At 45.9% G+C, this 23,041-nt stretch overlaps 1 protein-coding gene across 1 annotated transcript; it reads left to right on the forward strand.

Annotated features, from left to right (window-relative positions):
* Window positions 1-463: 463 nt before the first annotated feature.
* LOC127571849 (uncharacterized) lies at window positions 464-7,572 on the forward strand. Its single transcript, XM_052018595.1, has 2 exons — window positions 464-624; window positions 7,430-7,572. Exons 1-2 carry the CDS (start codon window positions 480-482, stop codon window positions 7,570-7,572), a joined length of 288 nt encoding a protein of 95 aa, XP_051874555.1. The 5' UTR covers window positions 464-479.
* Window positions 7,573-23,041: the final 15,469 nt, after the last annotated feature.

Raw genomic sequence — 23,041 nt, forward strand, 5'->3', positions numbered from 1 at the left:
CAGTAGTTAAGAAGACTGGAAGGTCAATTGAATCTGTAATTGGTTGAGGCAATAAGTATATGTAGGCATATAAATATTTAATGCATACATTTATTATATGTAAGTAGTATATAGTTTGTACGTTTATTTCCTTTATAAAAGGGATAATGTTTATTGTATGAGGTTACTTTTAGGAACTGAGTGCCCAATGTGAATGACCTTGATGCATTGTCTTCGCCACGGCTGCTTTGTTGGTAGCTCTTACCCAAGAAAGCAGCAGCGCTACAGTGCCTACAGTCACTGCATTGTGGAATACCAATCTAGTTTTTCACTATTGAAATAATCTGGGTGGAGCATTTGAAAGAAGTTGTTTGCAGGTGCCACAGACATTATACAGTGCTGCTGTTTGACTAAAACTGTCTGAAACTGAAAGTGAAATTAGAACCAGTTCGTTTTTAACAGACTTCAGGAACTACAGCGACATTCCAGACCCCAGCATAATGGCGGGAATCTACCGAGTATTTGTGATTGATTTGACAGGGAAACAAAGACAAATTTATTCCTCAAACTCGGAAACGGAGTTCAAAGCCACAAAGATCCAAGAGATTAGGAAGAAAATTCTTGAGAATATTGGTTATCTACCAGGTACCTGGGTAATATTTTGTCACGAACCAGCAACAAAGAAACACACTGAGCATGATTCAGTGTTAAAAACTATTTTATTAATCACTACTTATGATAATACGTAAAATAAAAGTAAAAATGTTAGTATGTTAGAATTCAAAAATGTTAAACCTCGAACGTTAACCCCAAAACTAAACTTGTCGTGTGTGTGTGTGGCAAAGTCCAAAACTCCCAGTTCCGGAATGGTTCTTAAAGTTCAGTTCCGCAAGCCATAAGGTGAAACATGAGCAAGGGCTTCTTCAACAACCACCGTTGTCTGAAGATAAGACGTAGATGTAGAGAAACAGAGAGAGAGTACATACGAAATCCAAATGTTCCACGATGGAACCCAAACGACACTTCAGTGTTTACTCAGTAGTGACTTCCTCACCCCGAAAAGCATCTGAATCGTGGTCGTCCCACACATAAATACCTGTTTCCTTCTACAGGTCAGCATCAAAGTGAACTCCACCGGATTACTTCCAACTTCCATACATGGATTTCTATGGCAAACACAGTTATTGTTTCTCATCCATTGATAGAGAAAACAAGCAGGCTGGTGTCTCTCTCCCTTCTCTCTCTCTCTCCTTCTTCTTCTTCTTCTGACTTCTTCAACAACATCATTACGTCCTTTATCTTCTATTGACGTTTGCACGCCCCACACACACATACACACACACCTCTCTATCTTAAGGGACTTTCACTGAGTCCGTAACACCTCCCACCTAAAAAAAAAATATTCCCAAGAAAATTTTAACCGCGCATACAGTTAGTAATGTTAATAATTATCATGCTACACAACTACAGACTATCATATTAGTACAGATACATGTTTCCCATTTAACATCGGGAAAGACAATCAGCAATCACATTATCTTTGCCTTTAATGTGAGTTATCATGAGATCAAACTCTTGCAAAATTAAACTCCAGTTAACAGCCTTCTGTTCTTGTTTTTGACTCGGCTCAGAAACACCAATGGGTTATGATCTGTATACACAGTCAATGGTTTCTGAGCGGTGCAAACATATACACTGAAATGTTGCAAGGCTAAAACAAGCGACAGTAATTCTTTCTCTATGGTGGAATAATTCTTTTGATGCTCATTAAATTTCTTTGAAAAGTAAGCTACAGGATGGTCAATATCATCAAGGTCACCCTTCTGCAACAACACAGGTACTGCAGCTTCATCACTGGCATCTACTGCTAATGAAAATGGCTTTTCAAGGTCAGGTGTTTTGAGCACAGGATGGTAGCATAAAATGGCTTTCAGCTTCTCAAATGCTTCTTGACAAGAATCTGTCCAAACAAACTTTACTCCCTTCTTCAGAAGATTAGTTAGGGGAAGAGCAATATCAGCAAAATTTTTACAAAATTTTCGGTAATATCCAACCATTCCCAAAAATCTTCTAACAGTCCTCGTACCTGTGGGAATAGGGAACTCAGATATTGCTTGGAACTTTTGCCTGAACAGGAGCTTGCTTGCCTTGACCTACAACATAACCAAGATACGTCACAGTGGCATGGCCAAATTCACTTTTAGCCAAGTTAACTGTAAGGTTAGCCTTGGAAAGTCTTTCAAACAACCTTTCTAACGCAGAGATGTGATCTTCCCATGTGTCATTCCCAGTCACTAAGTCGTCAATGTAGGCATCTGTATGTTTTAACCCATGAATCACTGAATTAATCATTCTTTGAAATGTTGCCGGAGCATTTTTCATTCCAAATGGCAAAACATTGTATTCATACAATCCAGAAGGGGTTACAAAGGCTGAAATCTCCCTTCCTCTATCTGTTAATGGAACACACCAGTACCCTTTTAATAGGTCAATCTTTGTAAGAAATTTTGCCTTTCCCACTCTATCTATGCAATCATCCACCCTAGGAATAGGGTAAGCATCTGACTTTGTTACAAGCATTCACTTTCCTGTAATCTGTGCAAAATCTAACAGTTCCATCAGGTTTAGGTACAATAACACAGGGCGAACTCCAATTTGAAGTAGAATGTCTAATAATATCATTTTCCAACATGTATTTTATTTCCTGATCAACAAGTTACTTTTTTCCACATTCATTCGATATGGGTGTTGTTGATTGGTTTTGCATCCCCAACATCAACATCATGGGTAATTATCGATGTTCTGTTTGGAACATCTGGGAACAGATTTTTAAATTTTGAAATTAATTCTCTCATCTGTTGTTTTTGTGAAACTTGTAAATGGTCCAACTTCGTTCAAGGTTCTCCATGATATTTTGGTTTTTTAGTTTTGATGGAACAATATTTGGTCTAAATTGGCCTTCCTCAACATCAACATCAGGCATTCTAGAAACAACTTTACATCATCCACCAAGGCCACAACTGAATCCCTCTCATAATAAGGTTTTAGCATGTTTACATGACAGAGTTGTGTTTTCTTGCGTCTATCTGGTGTTTTGATTATATATGTTAATCAGTCACTCGAGATTCAATAACATAGGGTCCAGAAAAAGAGATTGCAAGGATTATTTTGGCTAGGGAAAAATACCAACACCTTTTGCCCCACTGCAAATGTCCTAGGCCGAGCACGTCTATCAAAATATGTCTTCATTCTTATCTGGCTGGTTTTCAAATTCTCTCTTGCTAGCTGGCAGACTCTCTCCAACCGAGTTTTAAATTGTTGGACATAGTCCAACAGACTCAGTGCACTTCTCATTAACCCATTGCTCTTTTAACAATTCCAAAGGTCCTCTCACCCTATGTCCAAATACAAGCTCAAACGGACTAAATCCTATTGACTCTTGGATTGATTCTCTAACGGCAAACAAAAGTAAATGAATACCTTCATCCCAATCCTTTGTGTTTCAAAGCAATACGTCTTCAGCATATTTTTGAGAGTAGAATGAAATCTCTCCAGAGCTCCTTGAGATTCTGGGTGATATGCAGATGATACAATCTGCTTTGCTCCCAGCTCATAGACTATTGTTGAAAAAAATTTGACATAAAATTACTACCTTGATCAGATTGGATTTCTTTTGGCAAACCAAACAAGGTAAAAAATTTTAAAAGAGCCTTTGACACCGTCTTGGCCTTAATATTTCTAAGGGGTATTGCCTCTGGAAATCTAGAAGTGGCACACATGATGGTTAACAAATACTGATTTCCAGTCTTAGACTTTGGTGAGGGGCCAACACAGTCCACAATCACCTTCGAAAAGGGCTCCCCAAAAGCAGGAATTGGTTTCAACGGAGCCACAGGGGGTTTTTTGATTTGGTTTACCTACCATCTGACATGTGTGGCAGGTTCGACAAAACATCACCACATCTTTTCTCAAACCAGGCCAATAGAATTGTTTCAAGATCTTCCCTACAGTTTTATTCACACCAAAATGACCACCCAAAGGCATACTATGGGCCAGGTTTAAAATTCATTCCTATAAACTTTTTGGAACAACAACCTGATGAATAACTTCCCATTCCTCATTAACAGGGACATGAGGAGGTCTCCATTTCCTCATTAACAGTCCATTTTTGACATAGTATCCAATTGGCACTTTTTCAATCTCCTCACATGAGAGAGCTTTTTCTTTCAATTCTGTCAACTCAGGGTCCTTTGTCTGTTCCACCATAAAATCCTTCCTCGACAAAGACAAATCTTTAAATTCAGGCCTCACTATAAGGATGTTGATCCTCCAGTGAAGACAGAAAAGTCTCAGATAAAGCATCATAATTTTCTTCCTGTTTAAGACTGTCACAAGGAAACCACATCGACTGCATCGGACTGTCGGTCTTGGCTAATTCTTTAGCTCTAGCTCGAGTCACTGCACATGATGGGTAAACATCTGGATCATTCTCAGACTCATCAATCCTTGGTTTGGTTGTTAACCGTACCACAGGAACAATTTCTCCATCTGCAAGGTCATTTCCCAATAACAAAGAAACTCCTTCCACTGGCAACCTAGGTCTGTATCACTATCTCGACTGGTCCTTCTACGAACTTTGACTTTAAAATCACCCTGTGTAAAGGGACAGAACATGGTGTCATCTGTAACGCCTCGCACTAGATTTACCTCACCAGTGTCACTTTCTTCCCCAAAATTTAAAACACTGTCCAGCAAGAGAGATTGACTAGCCCCAGTATTCTCTAAGAATTTTCACTGGCACTTGGGGTGACTCATCATTCAGTGAAACAAAACCCTCTGATACATAAGAACGGAATTCCTTTCTCACCCCACTCCAATTTTTCCGCTTTTACCTCTTGCAAGGACTGATCTTTAACAGCATCTCCTAACCTTTTTGATTTTTTCATTGCCTGAAAGCAAGCATTGGGCACAGCTTCCTTCCTTTTCTTCAAAAGGGCACAATTAGATATCACATGGCAGGTTTCTTACAGTAATAACAAGTACGCTCAACAGGTTTCTCCAGCCCTGGCTTCTTTTCATCTTTTCCTTTTTGATTACCTCCCAATTTAATCTCCGGTTTACCTGGATTGTCCTTGTAACTCTTTTGAAAGGTTTTAGGTTGTCCCCATTTGGATTTATGGGTTAAAGCATAATCATCTGCCAACCTAGCAGTTTCTTGTAAAGTTTCCACTGCCTTTTCATTTAAATATGTTGTTAATTCAGCTGGAACACATCTTTTAAAGTCCTCCACCAGTATCAATTCTTTCAATTTATCAAAATCCCCATCTACATTTTTAGCCATGTACCATCGTTCAAAACATATTCTCTTTCCATTGGCAAATTCCATATAAGTCTGATCTGCAGATTTCCTCAAGTCTCTGAATTTTTGTCTATAAGCTTCAGGTACCAATTCATAGGCCTTCAATATAGCTTGTTTTACCTTGGTATAATCAGCTGCGTCCTCAGCAGACAAAGCAGAATAAGCTTTTTGAGCTTTACCTTTAATCACACTCTGTACCATAAGAGCCCATCCTTTCCTTGGCCAGTTTGAACTCACAGCAACCTTTTCAAAATGTTGGAAATACTGATCAACCTGATCTTCCTCAAAAGGAGGGACTAATCGAACCTCCCTGCTGGCTGCAAAAACCATCATCAGAATCAGATTCCAAACTCCTACGCTTCATTTGTAACTCATGCTGCCTCTTTTTCCTCCTCGTTATCCAGCTCCATCCTCCTCAATTCCATCTGCTTCATTGCTAGATCAGCCTCTAACTTCATCTGAGTTATCTTTTGTTCGGCCTCTAACTTCAACTGGGTTTGCTCTCGTTCAGCCTCTAATCTCTTTTGCCCAACTCCACCTTCAGTCGTGTTTGTTCTAACTCCATCTTTGCTATCTGCACCTGTCTAACAGGTCTCTCTGACTCACCCCCAGAAAAACTCTTCTAACTGTTCTAATTCTTCCTCCTCCAGATCTCCAACTCACTGGTTGAAAAGTCACATCAGAAATCACTGGTTTACTCTCAGGAAACTCAACTACCTCACTCAACTCAAACACTTCCTTCTCCAAATAATAGTCAACTATCATTCTATGAATAACTGCTTTTCTCATAGACTGCTTTACTTCTGTAAGGTTTAGCTTTGTAGCAATCTTTATCAAATCATCCTTTTTCGCCATCTCCAATCCCTGTAGGGTTGGTGACTCCAAAAATGCCTTAATATCCATTTGCTGCTGGTTTCCACACACACAAGCCAATTAAAAAGAATTTATCAGACCTCCCTCAAAAATCTTTGGATGAATCCCGAACAAATCTTGTCAATCTGGGGAACAATCCCAGACGACACTCGTTAATCTTTGGATTGTATCCCGGACGAATCTCGTTAACCTTGGGAACTATCCCGGATGAGCCCCCAATTTTGTCACGAACCAGCAACAAAGAAACACACTGAGCATGATTCAGTGTTAAAAACTATTTTATTAATCACTACTTATGATAATACGTAAAATAAAAGTAAAAATGTTAGTATGTTAGAATACAAAAATGTTAAACCTCGAACGTTAACCCCAAAACTAAACTCGTCGTGTGTGTGTGTGTGGCAAAGTCCAAAACTCCCAGTTCCGGAATGGTTCTTAAAGTTCAGTTCCGCAAGCCATAAGGTGAAACATGAGCAAGGGCTTCTTCAACAACCACCGTTGTCTGAAGATAAGACGTAGATGTAGAGAAACAGAGAGAGAGTACATACGAAATCCAAATGTTCCACGATGGAACCCCAAACGACACTTCAGTGTTTACTCGGTAGTGACTTCCTCACCCCGAAAAGCATCTGAATCGTGGTCGTCCACACATAAATACCTGTTTCCTTCTACAGGTCAGCATCAAAGTGAACTCCACCGGATTACTTCCAACTTCCATACATGGATTTCTATGGCAAACACAGTTATTGTTTCTCATCCATTGATAGAGAAAACAAGCAGGCTGGTGTCTCTCTCCCTTCTCTCTCTCTCTCCTTCTTCTTCTTCTTCTGACTTCTTCAACAACATCATTACGTCCTTTATCTTCTATTGACGTAAGCACGCCCCACACACACATACACACACACTCTCTATCTTAAAGGGACTTTCACTGAGTCCGTAACAATATCATATGACTTGCTCTCAGATTAATGGGATGAAAAAGAGGCTATGTGATCTGCTTTCTTAGCTGATAATGTAAAAATCGTTCCCCTATATGTTGTGAATCTTTTGGACGGGTAGCAGCGCGAACCACAGAAAATGCATTAGGTTTGAAAGGCTTTACGTAGAAGTGTGAGGTAATTCTGGATCTAAGAATATTTAATATTAACATTGGAAGACTTGTTGATGATGGTATTTAAGATGAGGTTGCATTTGTGATATTTTGCGTTTCCTCGCCAGGTGGTGGATCAGATGACTTTCGCCTAGTGTTTCGTAATGCGATTTTGGAAGATGAGCGTACCTTTGCTGATTATGAAATCACTCATATGTCCATACTACACTTGATTCCACAGTTATCAGGAGGAGGATCTTTGAAACATTAAAACAAGTGAATGGCGTTTCATCTTTTATTGATTAAAAACAAATATTAATTTTACACAATGGGTTCCTGTAGAACAACTTTATTTTACTACCTATTTAGAAGAAATAATGGGTTGATGCGGCATACTGCACGGACTCGCCGCCCTTGGTCCCATCACACTTCCTCCAGTACAGGAGGAGCTGACTCTCCACATTCAAGGATACGGTGGGCTCCGAAGAGCGAGCATCCTGAAGCCCCGCCTCTGATGGCTTTTGACTGCTCACTGCTGTCACATTTCTGAACTGTTTTTAACTTTCGCTCATAACCAGGGGCATTTAAAACAATTCAAATAGATACAAACAGCAAAATAAAAAGAGATAAATTTAATTGAAACACCTTAAAATATAAACAAGTAATTAAAAACATTAAAGTAAAATAATTCTGCCCGGGTGCTGGTGGAGGCAGATACGATAGAGGCCTTTAAGAGGTTCTTAGATAGGCACATGAATATGCAGACAATGGAGGGATATGGACCATGTGTAAGCAGAAGGAATTAGTTTAGTTAGGCGTCATTAGCTTAATTAGTTTGGCGCACATTGTGGTCGGAAGGGCCTGCTCCTGCTTGTGCTGTTCTATGTTTTGTGTTCTAATTCAGGCACAAGAGCACATCCATAATCATAGGTCAGTCCCAATACCAAAGAATGGTGTGTCCATCTGTGCGTAGCTGAGGACCAGATACAGAGCTCAGACCCTTTCTTTTTGTCATATGGGTAAATAATTTGCATATGAATGTAGGAAATACGATTAGTAAATGGGCCACTAACACTGATCTTGGTAGTGTTGGTGATAGTGAAGAGGATAGTTTTAGCTTGCAGAAGATATTGATCAGCTAGTAAATTGGGCAGAGCAAAAGCAGATGAAATTTAATCCTGATAAATGAGAGGTAATGCACTATGGAAGGATCAATAAGGGGTGAACATACACGTTACATTATAGGGTCTGAGAGAATATTGAGTAACAGAGGGATCTTGGTGTATAAATCAATAGACCCCCAAAGATGGCAGCATAGGTAGGTAAAGCAATCAAGAAAGCATATGAGATGCTGGCATTCATTAGTCAGGGCACAGAATATAAGAGCATGGAGGTCATGGCACAACTTTATAAAAGCTGGAGTATTGCATGTATTCCTGGTCAGCACAGTATAGGAAGGATGTGAATGCTCTGAAGAGGGTGCAGAGGAAGTTTACCAGAATTTTGCCTGGGATGGAATGTTTCAGCTATGAGGAGAAATTGCTTAGACTGGTCTTGTTTTCCTTGGAGCAGAAGAGGCTGAGGGGGACCTGATAGAGGTATACAAAATTACAAGGGGCAGATATAGGGTAGATAGGCAGAAGCTTTTTCCTGTAATGGAGCTGTCTAAAGCCAGAGAGCAAAGGTTTAAGGTGAGGAGTAAGAGGGGTAGAAGGGATCTGAAGGAATTTTTTTTAACAGAGAGTCGTTGTTATTTAGAATGCACTGCCTGAGAAGATATTGGAGGCAGATATATAAAAAGGATCTGGGTCAGGCATAGAAGTGCTGATAATTGGGATTAGTATAGATTGTTGGCATGGATATTAGTGGGCTAAGGGGTTTGTTTCTGTGCTGTGTGACTCCATGAGTCTATGACTATGACTCTACCAGGCTCTTCGCTTTCTTCAGCTTTCAACAATTGTGAAGCAGATGTCCAAATTAGAATCATACAGCACACAAACAGGCTGTTCAGCTGACCGACCTGATGCCAATCATCAAGTACCCATTTACAATAATCCTTACTAATCCTGTTTTATTCTCCCCACATTCCCCATAACTTCCCCCCACCCCCCTGGACTCTATCACTTAGCTACACATTAGGGGAAAATTAACAGAGGCCAATTAACCCGCTAATCCACGTGCTTTTGAGATGTAGGAGGAAACAGGAGCAGCAGGAGGAAACCCACATAGTCACAGAGAGAAAGTGAAATCTTCACACAGACAGCATCTGAGGTCAGGATTGAACCTGTGTTGCTGGAGCTGTGAGGCAGCAGTGCCACTCGCTGCACCACTGTGCCACCCAGAATCTAATCTCAGGCTTCTCTCAGACTTTCGTGTTTCAATGTGCACGCATGCGAATTGAAATATCCAGATTTACAAGCTTCATGACTGGTGATGCTCAGGCTGCAGCCTTCCACTATTCATCAGGCCAGCTGTTGTGAAAAGTCCCCATGCACTCTGGATCACCAGCAGCAGAGGTCTCTCACCAATGCCAGTGCTAGGAGATTCACAGACCGGTGCAGCAGACATCATTTTTAGTGGTTATGCTGGTAAAGAGCATGATCATCTTGATTCCAGATGAAGGGTCTCAATTCAAAATGTCAACTGTCCATTTCCCTCCATAGATGCTGCCTGACCCACTGAGTTCCTCCAGCGTTTTGTATGAAAACAGTTCCTTGACTGGGATGTTTTTCACAAGCACACACTTTTTAAACTTATAGATACTATCACCTCTTATTCACTCTGTAAGGTTTAAAATTTTGAGATTTTCTTCAGGAAACTATCAGTTTGGCCATAGGCAAATCATCACAAAATCTTCTGTATTCCAGGGAATACTGTTCCTGGTTTCTGTGAGAAAACTGGAATTTGCTGTACCCTTAGACCATAGAAAGAACTGCAGACTCTGAATTTTAAGGAGATCTATACTACTACAGTATGATGCTTCACATTAACAGCGAAGAGCTATATAACTAAACCATATCCACGCAAGCACACATGTGTTTATCATTAAATGACAGACTAATGCAAGAACACAAATCTAACCATCTGTGGCCTGTAAACAAAATCCACAAAAGGACACAGATATGTACAATGGCAACTCAGTGCCTTCAGGAAATAGACTTGTCTAACCTTCAAAACTCCGTCGGTACAACCTCGCTCTCCCACCCGAACCCAAGTTCCCAACGCTCCGCTGGGTCTTTCTCCTCCTTCCCCCACCCCTATTCCACCACAGCCCCCCCACTTCATATCCCAGTCCCCTCACTACATGTCCCCTTTCCTCCTCTCCCCTTTCCCCAGAGCTTCCCTCCTCCCCTCACTGTTCCCCCTGACCTCCTCCTTTCTGATGCAGAGCAGTCTGTCCTCAGCAGAGGCCTTGCCTTTGTATCCCTGCACTTGCCTGTTGTCAAGCTCTCCTTTCATCACCTCTGCTTCCTTGCCTCGTTTTTCTCAACAAGGAGTCCTCACACTACAATTATGACCCCTTCTCACATCTCCAACACTCCCCTTCCTCTTGGACACCCCATTTGGGCCTTTCACCCTCTCTTGACCTTTTCATTTCCAAATGCCGCTGTGGCATTAACCGCCTCGACTTCTCCGCTTGTCTGAACCTCACCCCCTCTGAACGCGCAGCCCTCCGTTCACTTCGCACCAATTGCAACCTAGTCGGCAAACCCGCAGACAAGAACGGTAGCATTGTGGTTGGGCAGACTGACATCTACCATGCAGAGGCCAGATGACAGCTGTTGGATACCTCCTCATACCTATCCCTGGACCATGACCACAACAACGAACACCAGGCCACCATCTCCCACACTATCACAGATCTCATTACATCAGGAGATCTCCCCTTCACATCCTCCAACCTGATAATGCCCCAACACCACACTTCCCACTTCTATTGCTTGTCCAAGATCCACAAACAGGACTGGCCTGGTAGGCCCATTGTTTCTGCCTGCTTTGCTCCACTGAACTTGTCTCCTCATACCTCGACTCCATCCAGTCTCCCCTTGTCCAGTCACTTCCTACCTACATCCTGGACACCTTGCATGCCCTCCACCATTTGGACAACTTCTGATTCCCTGCCACCCACCCCCCACCCCCCCCATTGCCTCATCTTCACTATGGATGTCCAGTGTTCACACACCTCCATCCTCCATCAGGCAGGTCTTAAAGACCTCTGCTTCATTCTACAACAAAATTCCAACCAGTTTTCCTCCACCAACACTCTCATCTGCCTGGCTGAACTTATTCTTACCTTGAGCAATTTCTCTTTTGACCCCTCTCACTTCCTACAAATCAAAGGTGTAGCCATGGGCACCCACATGGGCCCTAGCTATGCCTGTCTTTTTGGTGGCTACATGGAACAGTCCCTTCTCGGGTACCACTCCCCAGTTCCTGTTACATCGACAACTGCATCGGTGCTGCCTCCTACACCCGTGCGGAACTCATCAATTCGCTACCAACTTCCATCCTGCTCTCAAATTCACCTGGACCATTTCTGACACTTCTCTCCCTTTTCTAGATCTCTATGTCTCCATCTCAGGAGACAGACTATCCACTGATACTTACTACAAACCTACTGACTCCCACTACTACTTAGACTACACGTCCTCCACCTTGTCTCTTGCAAGGATGCCATCCCTTTCTCCCAGTTTCTCTGTCTCCGCCACATCACCTCTCAAGATGAGGCCTTCCATTCCAGGACATCTGAAACGTTCTCCCTTTTCAGGAAACGTGGCTTTCCTTCTGCTGTGTTTGATGGAGCCCACTCTCGTATCTCCTCTGCCTTTTGTACTTCTGGTCTCAACTCACCTCCTTCCAGACAGAACAGAGATAGATTTCCCCGAGTCCTCACTTCTCACCCAATGAGCCTCCGCATCCAGCATTTGGTCATTTTGGCCAGCTGCAACGAGATTCCACTACTAGCCACATCCTCTCCTCCCTACCCCTTTCCACCTTCCACAGGGACCACTCTCTTTGTGACCCCCTGGTCCACTCATCCCTCCCCACCCACCCCTCCCTGACCCCTGGCGCTTTCTTCTGCAATCGCAGGAGGTGTAACACTTTTCCTTACACCTCCTCCCTCACCACCATCCAGGGACCTAATTAGCTCTTCCAGCTGAGGCAAAAATTCATGTGCACCTCCTCCAATCTTGCCTACTGCATTCGGTGCTCCCAATGTGGCCTCCTCTACATTGGTGAGACCAAACATAGACTGGACAACCATTTTGCAGAGCACCTATACTCTGTCCGCAATGGCCATTTGGAATTCCCAGCTGCATACCATTTTAATTCCCCTTCCGATTCCCACACTGACCTGTCCATCCTCAGCCTTCACCACTGCCAGGGGGAGGAGCGACGCAAACTAGAGGAACAACACCTCATATTCCACCTGGGTAGTCTACAACCCAATGGCATGTACACTGACTTTTCCAATTTTAGTTAACCCTCCCGTCTGGTGGATTTATCCCTCTTCCCCTCCCCCTCCCCACCCATCTCTTTCCGATCCTCCTCTGGTTGTCCCATTTTTGTCTCCTTTCTTACTGCTCCCTCATCACACATCTTCTTCCCTTCTCCTGGTTCCATCCACCCACTACACACATAGTTGACTCAAAGGACTTCTCGCAGCTCCCCTAACTAGTTCTCTTTTCATCTGCCATTCAGCTCTCCCTGTGCAATGGTTGTCATTATCACCTCTTTTACTTATCGGTTTCAGCACTGGCAGCCCCTCGTGTTCCTGCTTACCTCCCTCCCTTCAACAGTTGTCTCCAGCCTTCACGTCCTCTCCCCTCGCCTTGCTCCATCTGCCTCTCATCATTTTTTCTCCTTGTCTGCCTCCACCTATCATCCACCTGCCATCTACCATCCACCCCTCTCCCATCCCCTCCCATACCTGGTGAATCCACCCATCATCTTTCACCAATCACCTCAGGCTCCTGTATCAACATTCCCCCTCCTCCTTATACTGGCCATCTCCCCTCTCCACTCTCAGTCCTGGTGCAGGATTTTGACCCAAAACATCAACAATTCCATTTCCCCCCACAGATACTGTTTGATCCGCTGAGTTCCTCCAGCAGATTATTTGTTGTCCAGCCTTTGCATCTTCACACAATGGATGCAGACCAATGCAGACCCTGTAAAGAACTTGGGAAATAGGGGCCCAAACCTATAATAAAACCACAGCACTAAGGATGAAGCCTCAGACAATGAGTGGAGACAGGCTGGATGGTAAGAAATCACCCCTGATGCAGCCATGGGCTGGAGACGTGGACACAGCTATAAACCCCCAGATGGTGCATCCTGGGTCACAGAACACAGTCCCATGCAGTGAGAAATTGGTTCTGGATACGAGCCCACACCTTACTGCGGATACAGAGATCTCACAGGCAGACTTCTGGAAGGCAGTGGTCTGAGTTGCCCAGTACCAGCAATGTGCATCAATATTGGACACATAGCCTGTGGACAGTGTGAATCTCAGATCTTCTGAGCTAGGGTCCTGACCCTGGAGCAGCCAACACCATCCAGTCTGGCCTGGCCTTGAACTGCCACAGGGGACACTCAGCACAGCATCTGCCACCCACCATCCAAGCAGCCCCCCAGGTCCTGGCACAGCACTTGGACAGCACCCACAACAGTGCCCTTGCCAAATTGCTGATTCCTTCCCAAAGTGCAGATGTAGACTTACCTGCAACTAGATGCTCCCAAGCTACCTCTGCCAGCTCCTCCCACAATTTAAGACCTTTATTGCTGGTCCATCCATATCCTTTCCATTACTGCTTTAAAACACATGGCATTATGGCCACTATCTCCAAAATGAACCGCCATTGACACTCCCTCCACTTGACCATCCACATTCCCAAGATAATGCTCCTTCCCTCATTGTTTGATCTGCATACTGCATTAAAAAGCTCTCCTGGACACTGCCTCATGTGAGCGTTAATACTAAGGTAATCCCAGTTAATATTTGGAATACATTTTGAAGGATTTGTATGCCTTGGCTATGGGGTTCAGACAGTTAGATTTAGAGTCATAGAGTCATAGAGTATTACAGCACAGAAACAGGCCCTCTGGCCCATCCAGCCCATGCCAACTTGATCTTCTGCCTAGTCCTATCTACCTGCACCCGGACCACATCCCTCCAAACCCCTCCCATCCATGTTCCCATCCAAACCTCTCTTAAATGTTACAATTGAACCCGCATCTACCACTTCCACTGGCAGCTCGTTCCACACTAACACTTCCCTCTGAGTAAAGAAGTTTCCTCTCAGATTCCCCTTAAATATTTCACCTTTCACCCTAAACCTAGTCCTAGTCTCACCCAACCTTAGGGGAAAAACATGCATGCATTCACCCTATCTATACCCCCCATAATTTTATATACCCCTATAAGATCTCCCCTCATTCTCCTGCCCTCCAGGGAATAAAGTCCTAACCTATTCAACCCATCCCTATAACTCAGGTCCTCAAGTCCTGGCAACATTCTGTAAATTTTCTCTGCACTCTTTCAAGCTTCTGATTTCTTTCCTGCAGGTAGGTGACCAGAACTGCACACAATACTCCAAATTCGGCCTCACCAGCATCTTGTAAAACTTCAACATAACATCCCAATTTGTGTACTTAATGCCATGATTTATGAAGGCCAAAGTGCCAAAAACTCTCTTCATGACTCTATCTACTTGTGATGCCACCTTCAAGGAACTATGGATCCATATTCCCAGGTCTCTTTGTTCTACTGCACACCTCAGAGCCCTACCATTCACTGTGTAAGTCCTATCCTGGTTTGTCTTCCCAAAATGCAAAACCTCACACTTGTCTGCATTAAATTCCATCTGCCATTTTCCAGCCCATTTTGTCAGCTGGTCAAGATCACACTGCAAGCTTTGATAATCTTCCTCGCAGTTCACTTTGCCCCCAGTCTTTGTGTCATCTGCAAATTTGCTGATCTAGTTTACCACATTATCATCTAAATCATTAATACATATGATAAATAACACCAGATCTAGTACCAATCCCTGCGGCTTACCACTAGACAGAGGCCTCCAGTCAGACAGACAACCATCTACTACCACTCTCTGACTTCTCCCACAAAGCCAATTTTTAATCCAATTGGCTACTTCATCCTGAATGCCAAGTGACTTAACCTTCTGGACCAGCATCCCATGAAGGACTTTGTCAAAGGCCTTGTTAAAGTCCATGTAGACAATGTCCACCACCTTTCCTCATCGACCTTCTTGGTAACCTCCTCGGAAAACTCTATAAGATTGGTTAGACATGATCTACCGCGCACAAAGCCATGTGACGATCCCTAATCAGGCCCTGTCTATCCAAATACTTATATATCCTGTCCCTTAGAATGCCTTCCAATAAATTACCCATGAGTGATGTCAGGCTCACTGGCCTATAATTTCCTGGCTTGTTCTTAAAGTCTTTCTTGAACAACAGAACAACATTAGCTATCCTACAATCCTCCGGCACCTCACCCATGGCTAAGGATGTTTTAAATATCACTGTCAAGGCTCCTGCAATTTCTGCACTAGCCTCCCACAAGGTCCGAGGGGACACCTTGTCAGGCCCTAGGGATTTATCAACTTTAATTCACCTCAAGACAGCCAGCACCTCCTCTTCTGTAATCCGGATATGGTCCAAGACCTCACTACTCTTTTGCCTCAGTTCTATAGTCTCTGTGTCTGTCTCCAGAGTAAATACAGATGCAAAAAATTAGTTTAAGATCACCCCATCTCTCTTGGCTCCATGCATAGATGAGCACGCAGAAATTCTAGGGGACCAATTTTGTCCCTTGCTACCCTTTTGCTCTTACTATAGCAATAGAAACCCATGGGATTCTTTTTCACCTTGTCTGCCAGAGCAACCTCATGTCCTCTTTTTGCCCTCCTGATTTCTCTCTTTCTTATACTCCTCAAGCACCTCATTTGAATTTAACTGCCTACACCTGATATGCGCCGCCTTCTTCTTCTTTACCAGGGCCTCAATATCCCTCGATAACCAAGGTTACCTGAACATGTTAACTTTGTCTTTTATTCTATCAGGAACATACAGATCCTGTACTCTCAATATTTCACTTCTGAAAACCTCCCACTTACCAAGCATCTCTTTGCCGAAAAACAGCCTGGCCCAATCCACACCTGCCAGATCCCTTCTGATGCCATCAAAATTGGCCTTACTCCAATTCAGAATCTCAACCTGAGGACCAGTCCTATCCTTCTCCATAATTATCTTGAAATTAATGGAATTATGATCACTAGATCCAAAGTGTTCTCCTACATACACTTCTGTCACCTACCCTGTATTGTTCCCTAAGAGGAGACACAGTAACTTTCTTTTTATTATTCCAAAATAAGCTTTATTCATCATAAAAGACAAACTATATACAATAATAAAACAGTGCAAACCTTCACATTTGTGGATGGACCAATCATTAGTGTTAATTTTTATAAAAAACCACAGCACCGATGCCACTTGTGTGGCTCCCTGGGGTGCTACCCCAATCCCATATTTACAATATTTAAGGGGCTTCCTCGCCTGATCCCGCCCCTCCCTCTCCAGTGGCAGAAGAACCCTAAACTGTCGTCCTTCCCCACCGAGCCCTTGTGTTGGCTGCACCCAGCTTCTGTGAGTCCCTCAGCACGTACTCCTGTAGCCTGGAATGTGCCAGTCGGCAGCATTCCCCTACGGACATCTCCCAGTGCTGGGAGATCAACAAGTTTCAGGCAGACCAAAGGGCGTCTTTCACCGAGTTGATGACCTTCCAGCCACAGTTGATGACCATCTCCGTGTGCATCCCTGGGAACAGCCCGTAGATCAGAGAATCCTCTGTTACGCAGCTGCTGGGGATGAACCATGACAAGGACCCCTGCATCTTTCGCCACACCCTCCTCGCAAACCCACAGCCTGCAAAGAGGTGGCCGACCATCTCGTCCCCAGTGCAGTCCTCCCGGGGGCAACACACGCTGGGAGTGATGTTCCAACCATGCAGAAAGGATCTTACTGGGAGGGCCCCTCTCACCGCCAGCCAAGCAAGGTCATGGTGCTTGTTGGTGAGTTCTGGCGATGAGGCATTCTGCCAAATGGTCTGGACAGTCTGCTCAGGGAACCACCCCACAGTATCCATCAAGTCTTTCTCCTGCAGTGACTGCAGGATGTTCCGTGCTGACCACTGCCTGCTGGACTTGTGGTCAAAGGTGTTGGTCTGGAAGAATGTTTCCACAAAGGACAGGTAGTGCGGCAACGTCCAGCTGACTGGGACGTTGCACGGCAATGGGACCAGGCCCATCCTTTGCAGTACCGGGGACAGGTAGAACCTCGGCACCTAGTGACACTTGGTGCCTACGTACTTTGGTTCCACGCACAGCCTGATGCAGCCTCAGACGAAGGTGGTCATCAGGATGAAGGCAACATTGGGGACACTTTTGCCCCCATTATCCAGGGACTTGTGCATAGCGACCCATCAGACCCAATCCATCTTGGATCCCCAGATGAACCAGAAGACAGCACAGATGATTTCCAAGCCGGAGGAGCAAAGAACAGGCATAGCTGGGATATGAAACTTGGTCAATTCTTCAGTGCAAAGGCCACAAAACCACTTTTACAGTACAGCTGCCCAAACCCTTTATTGCGGGATAATTTTGAGTTCTCATTGCAGACAAACATTGTCTTTGAAAATGTTCCTGAAAATACAGAATTCATCCCTGTCCATTTATCAGATCTATTGCTTGGCTAGTGGCACATGTGTAGGTGTACTGTAAAAGTGCTTTTGTGGCCTTTGCACAGAAGAATTGAGCAAGTTTAATATCCCAGCATGCCATGAGGAAACAAAGGGGCTTTCAAATGAACTTTTAAAACAGGTTTTGAGCTGAAAGAAATGCAGAAGCAATCATCCATAAACGTATTGACCTATGACCACCAGGACCTTAGAGGCATTTGGAATTTTCTTGCAGTCAGCAGATGTTTTACTTATCAGCTTGTGGAGAGCTGAGAGCAAGAGAAGGGACAGGAACTTGGAGATAGGGGAATGAACAATGGATTGGAGTTGTCGCAGGGATGGGGGCTATAAAGGAAGATGAGAGGTGTAAAAGGACAGGTGATAAAATCAGAGGACCAACAGCACAATCAGAATCAGAATGAAATTTATTATCACTTGATTTATATGACATGAAATCTGTTGTTTTACGGCAGCAGTATAGTGCAAAAACATAAAATTACTACAAATTACAAAAACAAGTAACTCCTGCAAATAAAAAAGGAATAACAATGGTTCATGTGTTCATGCACCATTCAGAAATCTGATGGCAGAGGGGAAGAAGCTGTTCCTGAATCATTGAGTGTGGGTCTTCAGGCTCCTGTACCTCCTCCTTGATGGTAATGACGAGAAGAGGGCATGTTCCGGATGGTGGGGAACCTTAGTGATGGATGCTGCCAACTTGAGGCACCACCTCTTGAAAATCTCCTCGAGGGTAGGGAGGTTTGTGCCCATGATGGAGCTGGTTGAGACTACAGCCCTCTGCAGCCACTTGCAATCCTGTGCATTGGAGTCTCCATAACAGGCTGTGATGCAAACAGTCAGAATGCTCTCCACCATACATCTATAGAAAGTCGTAGGAGTATTTGGGTGACGAACCGAATCTCCTCATGAAGTAGAGCTGCTGGCTTGCCTGCTTCAGGATTGTATCAATTTGTTGTGCCCAGAATAGATCAGGATCTTTCTGAGACTTCCTAGCATTCTAGTTAAATTAGTATTGTAGCGGTTGCTACCACGGAACGAACACAAGACACTAGTCGTAGAGTTTCAGAACAGAACTGGTTTATTTTCCCACCTTGTGCGGGCCTTTTAAGAGAGCCTGTTCCCGCCCACTCAAAACGGCAATGACGTATACGCCACGTCATCAAACCTTTCCCGCGCACTGGTTCTCCCTGTCGCTCGGGGAAGACAAAGGCCCACCGCCATCTTGGGCCTCACCGCTTCAACGACACGCGACCCGACTGCCGAGCCGGTTTGCTTGCTTGGACGGTGAGTTGCTACACAACCCCCCCCCCCCCAGAACCGGCGATACGGTCCCCAACGTCCATGGGCTGTGTTAGCCGCTGCTTAGGAGGTCGGCCTCTGCATCGCGGTGCTGGAACCTCGACTGGCTGCTGTAGATCTAAATGGGCCAGTTTGAGGCAGTCCGTCGTGAAGACCTGCTCTTTGCCCCCAATGTCCAAAATAAAGGTGGACCCATTATTCCTGATGACTCGGAACGGCCCCTCATATGATCGTTGCAACGGTGCCCGAGGTGTGCCCCTGCGAACGACAACAAACCTACAGTCTCGTAGTTCTTTGGGCTTACAGGACGGGGCTTGACCGTGCCGCGAAGTGGGAATCGGGGCCAAGTTGCCAAGCCTCTCACGCAGTCTTTGCAGGACTGCCGTGGGTTGTTCCCCTTGGTCCCGAAGGGAGGGTATGAAATCCCCTGGGACGACCAGGGGCGCTCCGTACACGAGTTCAGCTGACGAAGCATGGAGGTCTTCTTTGGGGGCAGTGCGTATGCCGAGCAGGACCCAAGGCAGTTCATCGACCCAGTTAGGACCCTGCAGGCAGGCCATCAGGGCTGATTTCAGATGGCGGTGGAAACGTTCCACTAACCCGTTTGATTGAGGGTGGTAGGCCGTGGCGGTGTGCAGCTGCGTCCCCAGCATGTTTGCTAATGCAGACCAGAGGCCGGAGGTAAATTGGATGCCTCTGTCTGAAGTGATGTGGGCTGGAACACCAAAACGTGAGATCCAAGTTGTGAGCAGCGCCCGGGCACAGGAATCAGTTGTGATGTCAGATAGAGGGGTTGCCTCTGGCCACCTTATGAACCGGTCAACGATGGTAAGTAGGTACCAGGCCCCTCTTGAAACCGGCAGAGGGCCTACGAGGTCGACGTGGATGTGGTTCAACCTTCTACGGGTAGGCTCGAGCTGCTGTGGCGGAACCTTGGTGTGTCGTTGGATTTTCGATGTCTGGCAGTGCTGACAAGTCCTGGCCCACTCCCTGACCTGCTTGCACAGGCCATGCCAGATGAACTTGCTGGCGACCAGCCGGACAGTTGATCTGGACGGGTGTGCCAACCCATGTATCGAATCGAAAACGCGTTTCCGCCAGACTGCAGGATTATAGGGCGGGGTTGACCTGTTGTGATGTCGCAAAGGAGGGTCTGCCGACCAGGACCAACTAAGAAATCTTGGAGCTGCAGGCCCGAGATTGCGGTTTTGTCGCTGGGCAGTTTGTCGTCGGCTTGCTGTGCGTCAGCCAGGGCCTTGTAGTCGATACCCAGGGGCAGGCTGTGGATGGTTGGTCTGGAATGTGCGTCAGCAATGACATTGTCCTTCCCGGAGACATGTTGGACATCCGTTGTGAATTTGGAAATGTAGGACAAATGTCTCTGCTGACGAGCTGACCAGGGATCAGAGGCTTTGGAGAAGGTGAAGGAAAAAGGCTTATCGTCAGTGAAGGCTGTGAAAGGCCTGCCTTCCAAAAAGTACCGGAAATGCCGGACCACCAGGTACAGCGCTAGAAGTTTCCGATCAAAAGCGCTGTATTTCAGTTCAGATGGTCTAAGGTGCCTGCTGAAAAATGCCAAGGGTTGCCAACTGCCTTCAATTAGTTGTTCCAGTACGCCACCAACCGCGGTGTTGGATGCGTCCACCGTGAGGGCAGTTGGGACGTCTGTCCTAGGGTGTACAAGCATCGTGGCATTTGCCAGGGCATCCTTGGCCTTAACAAAGGCAGCCGCAGCCTTGTCGTTCCAGGCAATGTCCTTGCCCTTGCCAGACATCAGCGAGAACAGAGGGCGCATGATACGGGCTGCTGCAGGGATGAACTGATGGTAAAAGTTGACCATCCCCAGGAATTCCTGTAGGCCTTTGACCGTGTTGGAGTGGGCAAAATGGCGGATAGTGTCCACCTTGGCAGGTAGGGGTGTTGCTCCGTCGCTGATGATTCTGTGGCCAAGGAAATCGATAGAGTCAAGCCCGAATTGACACTTGGCCAAGTTGATCATGAGGCCGAAATCACAGAGACGGGAATACAGTTGGCGGAGGTGGGAAAGGTGTTCTTGGCGGTCACGGCTGGTGATTAGTATGTCATCTAAGTAAATGAACACGAAGTCCAGGTCTCGGCCTACCACGTCCATCAGCCGCTGGAACGTCTGCATGGCGTTCTTAAGGCCGAATGGCATTCGAAGGAACTCGAAGAGGCCGAATGGGGTGATAATCGCAGTTTTGGGGACGTCATCCGGATGGACCGGGATTTGGTGGTATCCCCGAACGAGGTCCACCTTGGAGAAGATGTGGGCCCCATGTAGGTTGGTTGTAAAGTCTTGGATGTGAGGGATGGGGTAGCGGTCTGGGGTGGTGGCGTCATTCAGCCTGCGATAGTCGCCGCAGGGCCTCCACCCGCCAGTGGCTTTGGGGACCATGTGCAGGGGGGAGGCCCAGGGGCTGTCTGACCTGCGAACAATCCCAAGCTCCTCCATGCGACGGAACTCTTCCTTTGCCAGGCAGAGCTTGTCTGGAGGTAGTCGTCGTGCTCGGGCATGAAGTGGTGGCCCTGTGGTAATGATGTGGTGTTGCACCCTGTGTTTGGGCATAGAATTCGTAAACTTGAGGTGCCAAAACTGATGGGAATTCGGCTAGGAGCTTGGTAAACTCGTTGCCAGACAGGAAGATGGAGTCCAAGCATGGGGCTGGTAGGCTGGTTTCTCCCAGGGGGTAGGTCTGGAAGGTTCTGGAGTGGACTAGCCGTTTCCCCCGCAGGTCGACCAACAGGTTGTGGGCCCGAAGGAAATCGGCTCCTAGGAGTGGTCGGGCGATGGTGGCAAGGGTGAAGGTCCAGGTGAAACGGCTGCCGCCGAATTGTAACTGAATTGTATGGGTACTGAAAGTCTGTATCGTTGTGCCATTTGCGGCATTGAGTACCGGACCTTGTTGCCTGTTACGAGTGTCGCAGGCGGTTGGGGGCAAAATACTGACCTCTGCTCCAGTATCGACGAGGAAACGTCGCCCGGACTGCTTGTCCCGAACGAATAGGAGGCTTTGTCAGTGGCCAGACGCCGTAGCTGGCGATTTGGCCGACGGACAAACCACGCTCGCGTTTGGCCTTCCACAGGACGTCTGCCCGGGCAGCCACCTCACGCGGGTTGCTGAAATCAGTGTCGGCCAACAGCAGGGGAATGTCATCAGGTAGTTGTTCGAGGAAGGCCTGTTCGAACATTAAGCAGGGCTTGTGTCCCTCGGCCAATGCCAGCATCTCATTCATTAGGGTGGATGGGGATCTGTCCCCCAGGCCATCGAGATGAAGCAGGCGGGTGGCACGCTCACGACGGGAGAGGCCGAAGGTCTGAATCAGAAGGTCTTTGAAAGCCGGGTACTTATCCCCCTCCGGAGGAGACTGGATGAAGTCACTAACCTGGGCGGCTGTCTCCTGGTCCAGAGAGCTGACCACATGGTAATACTTTGTGGAGTCGGAGGTGATCCGCCGAAGGTGGAATTGTGCTTCGGCCTGGTGAAACCAGACGCTGGGACGAAGCGTCCAAAAGGTGGGCAGCTTGAGTGCTACTGGGTTGTCGTCCATTGTGCAGGTCCAAAATCCGTTTGGACCATCGGGGTCACCAATGTAGCAGTTGCTACCGTGGAACGAACACAAGACACTAGTCGTAGAGTTT

This window comes from Pristis pectinata, chromosome 6, assembly GCF_009764475.1.
Source record: "Pristis pectinata isolate sPriPec2 chromosome 6, sPriPec2.1.pri, whole genome shotgun sequence".
Classification (NCBI taxonomy): Eukaryota; Metazoa; Chordata; class Chondrichthyes; order Rhinopristiformes; family Pristidae; genus Pristis; species Pristis pectinata.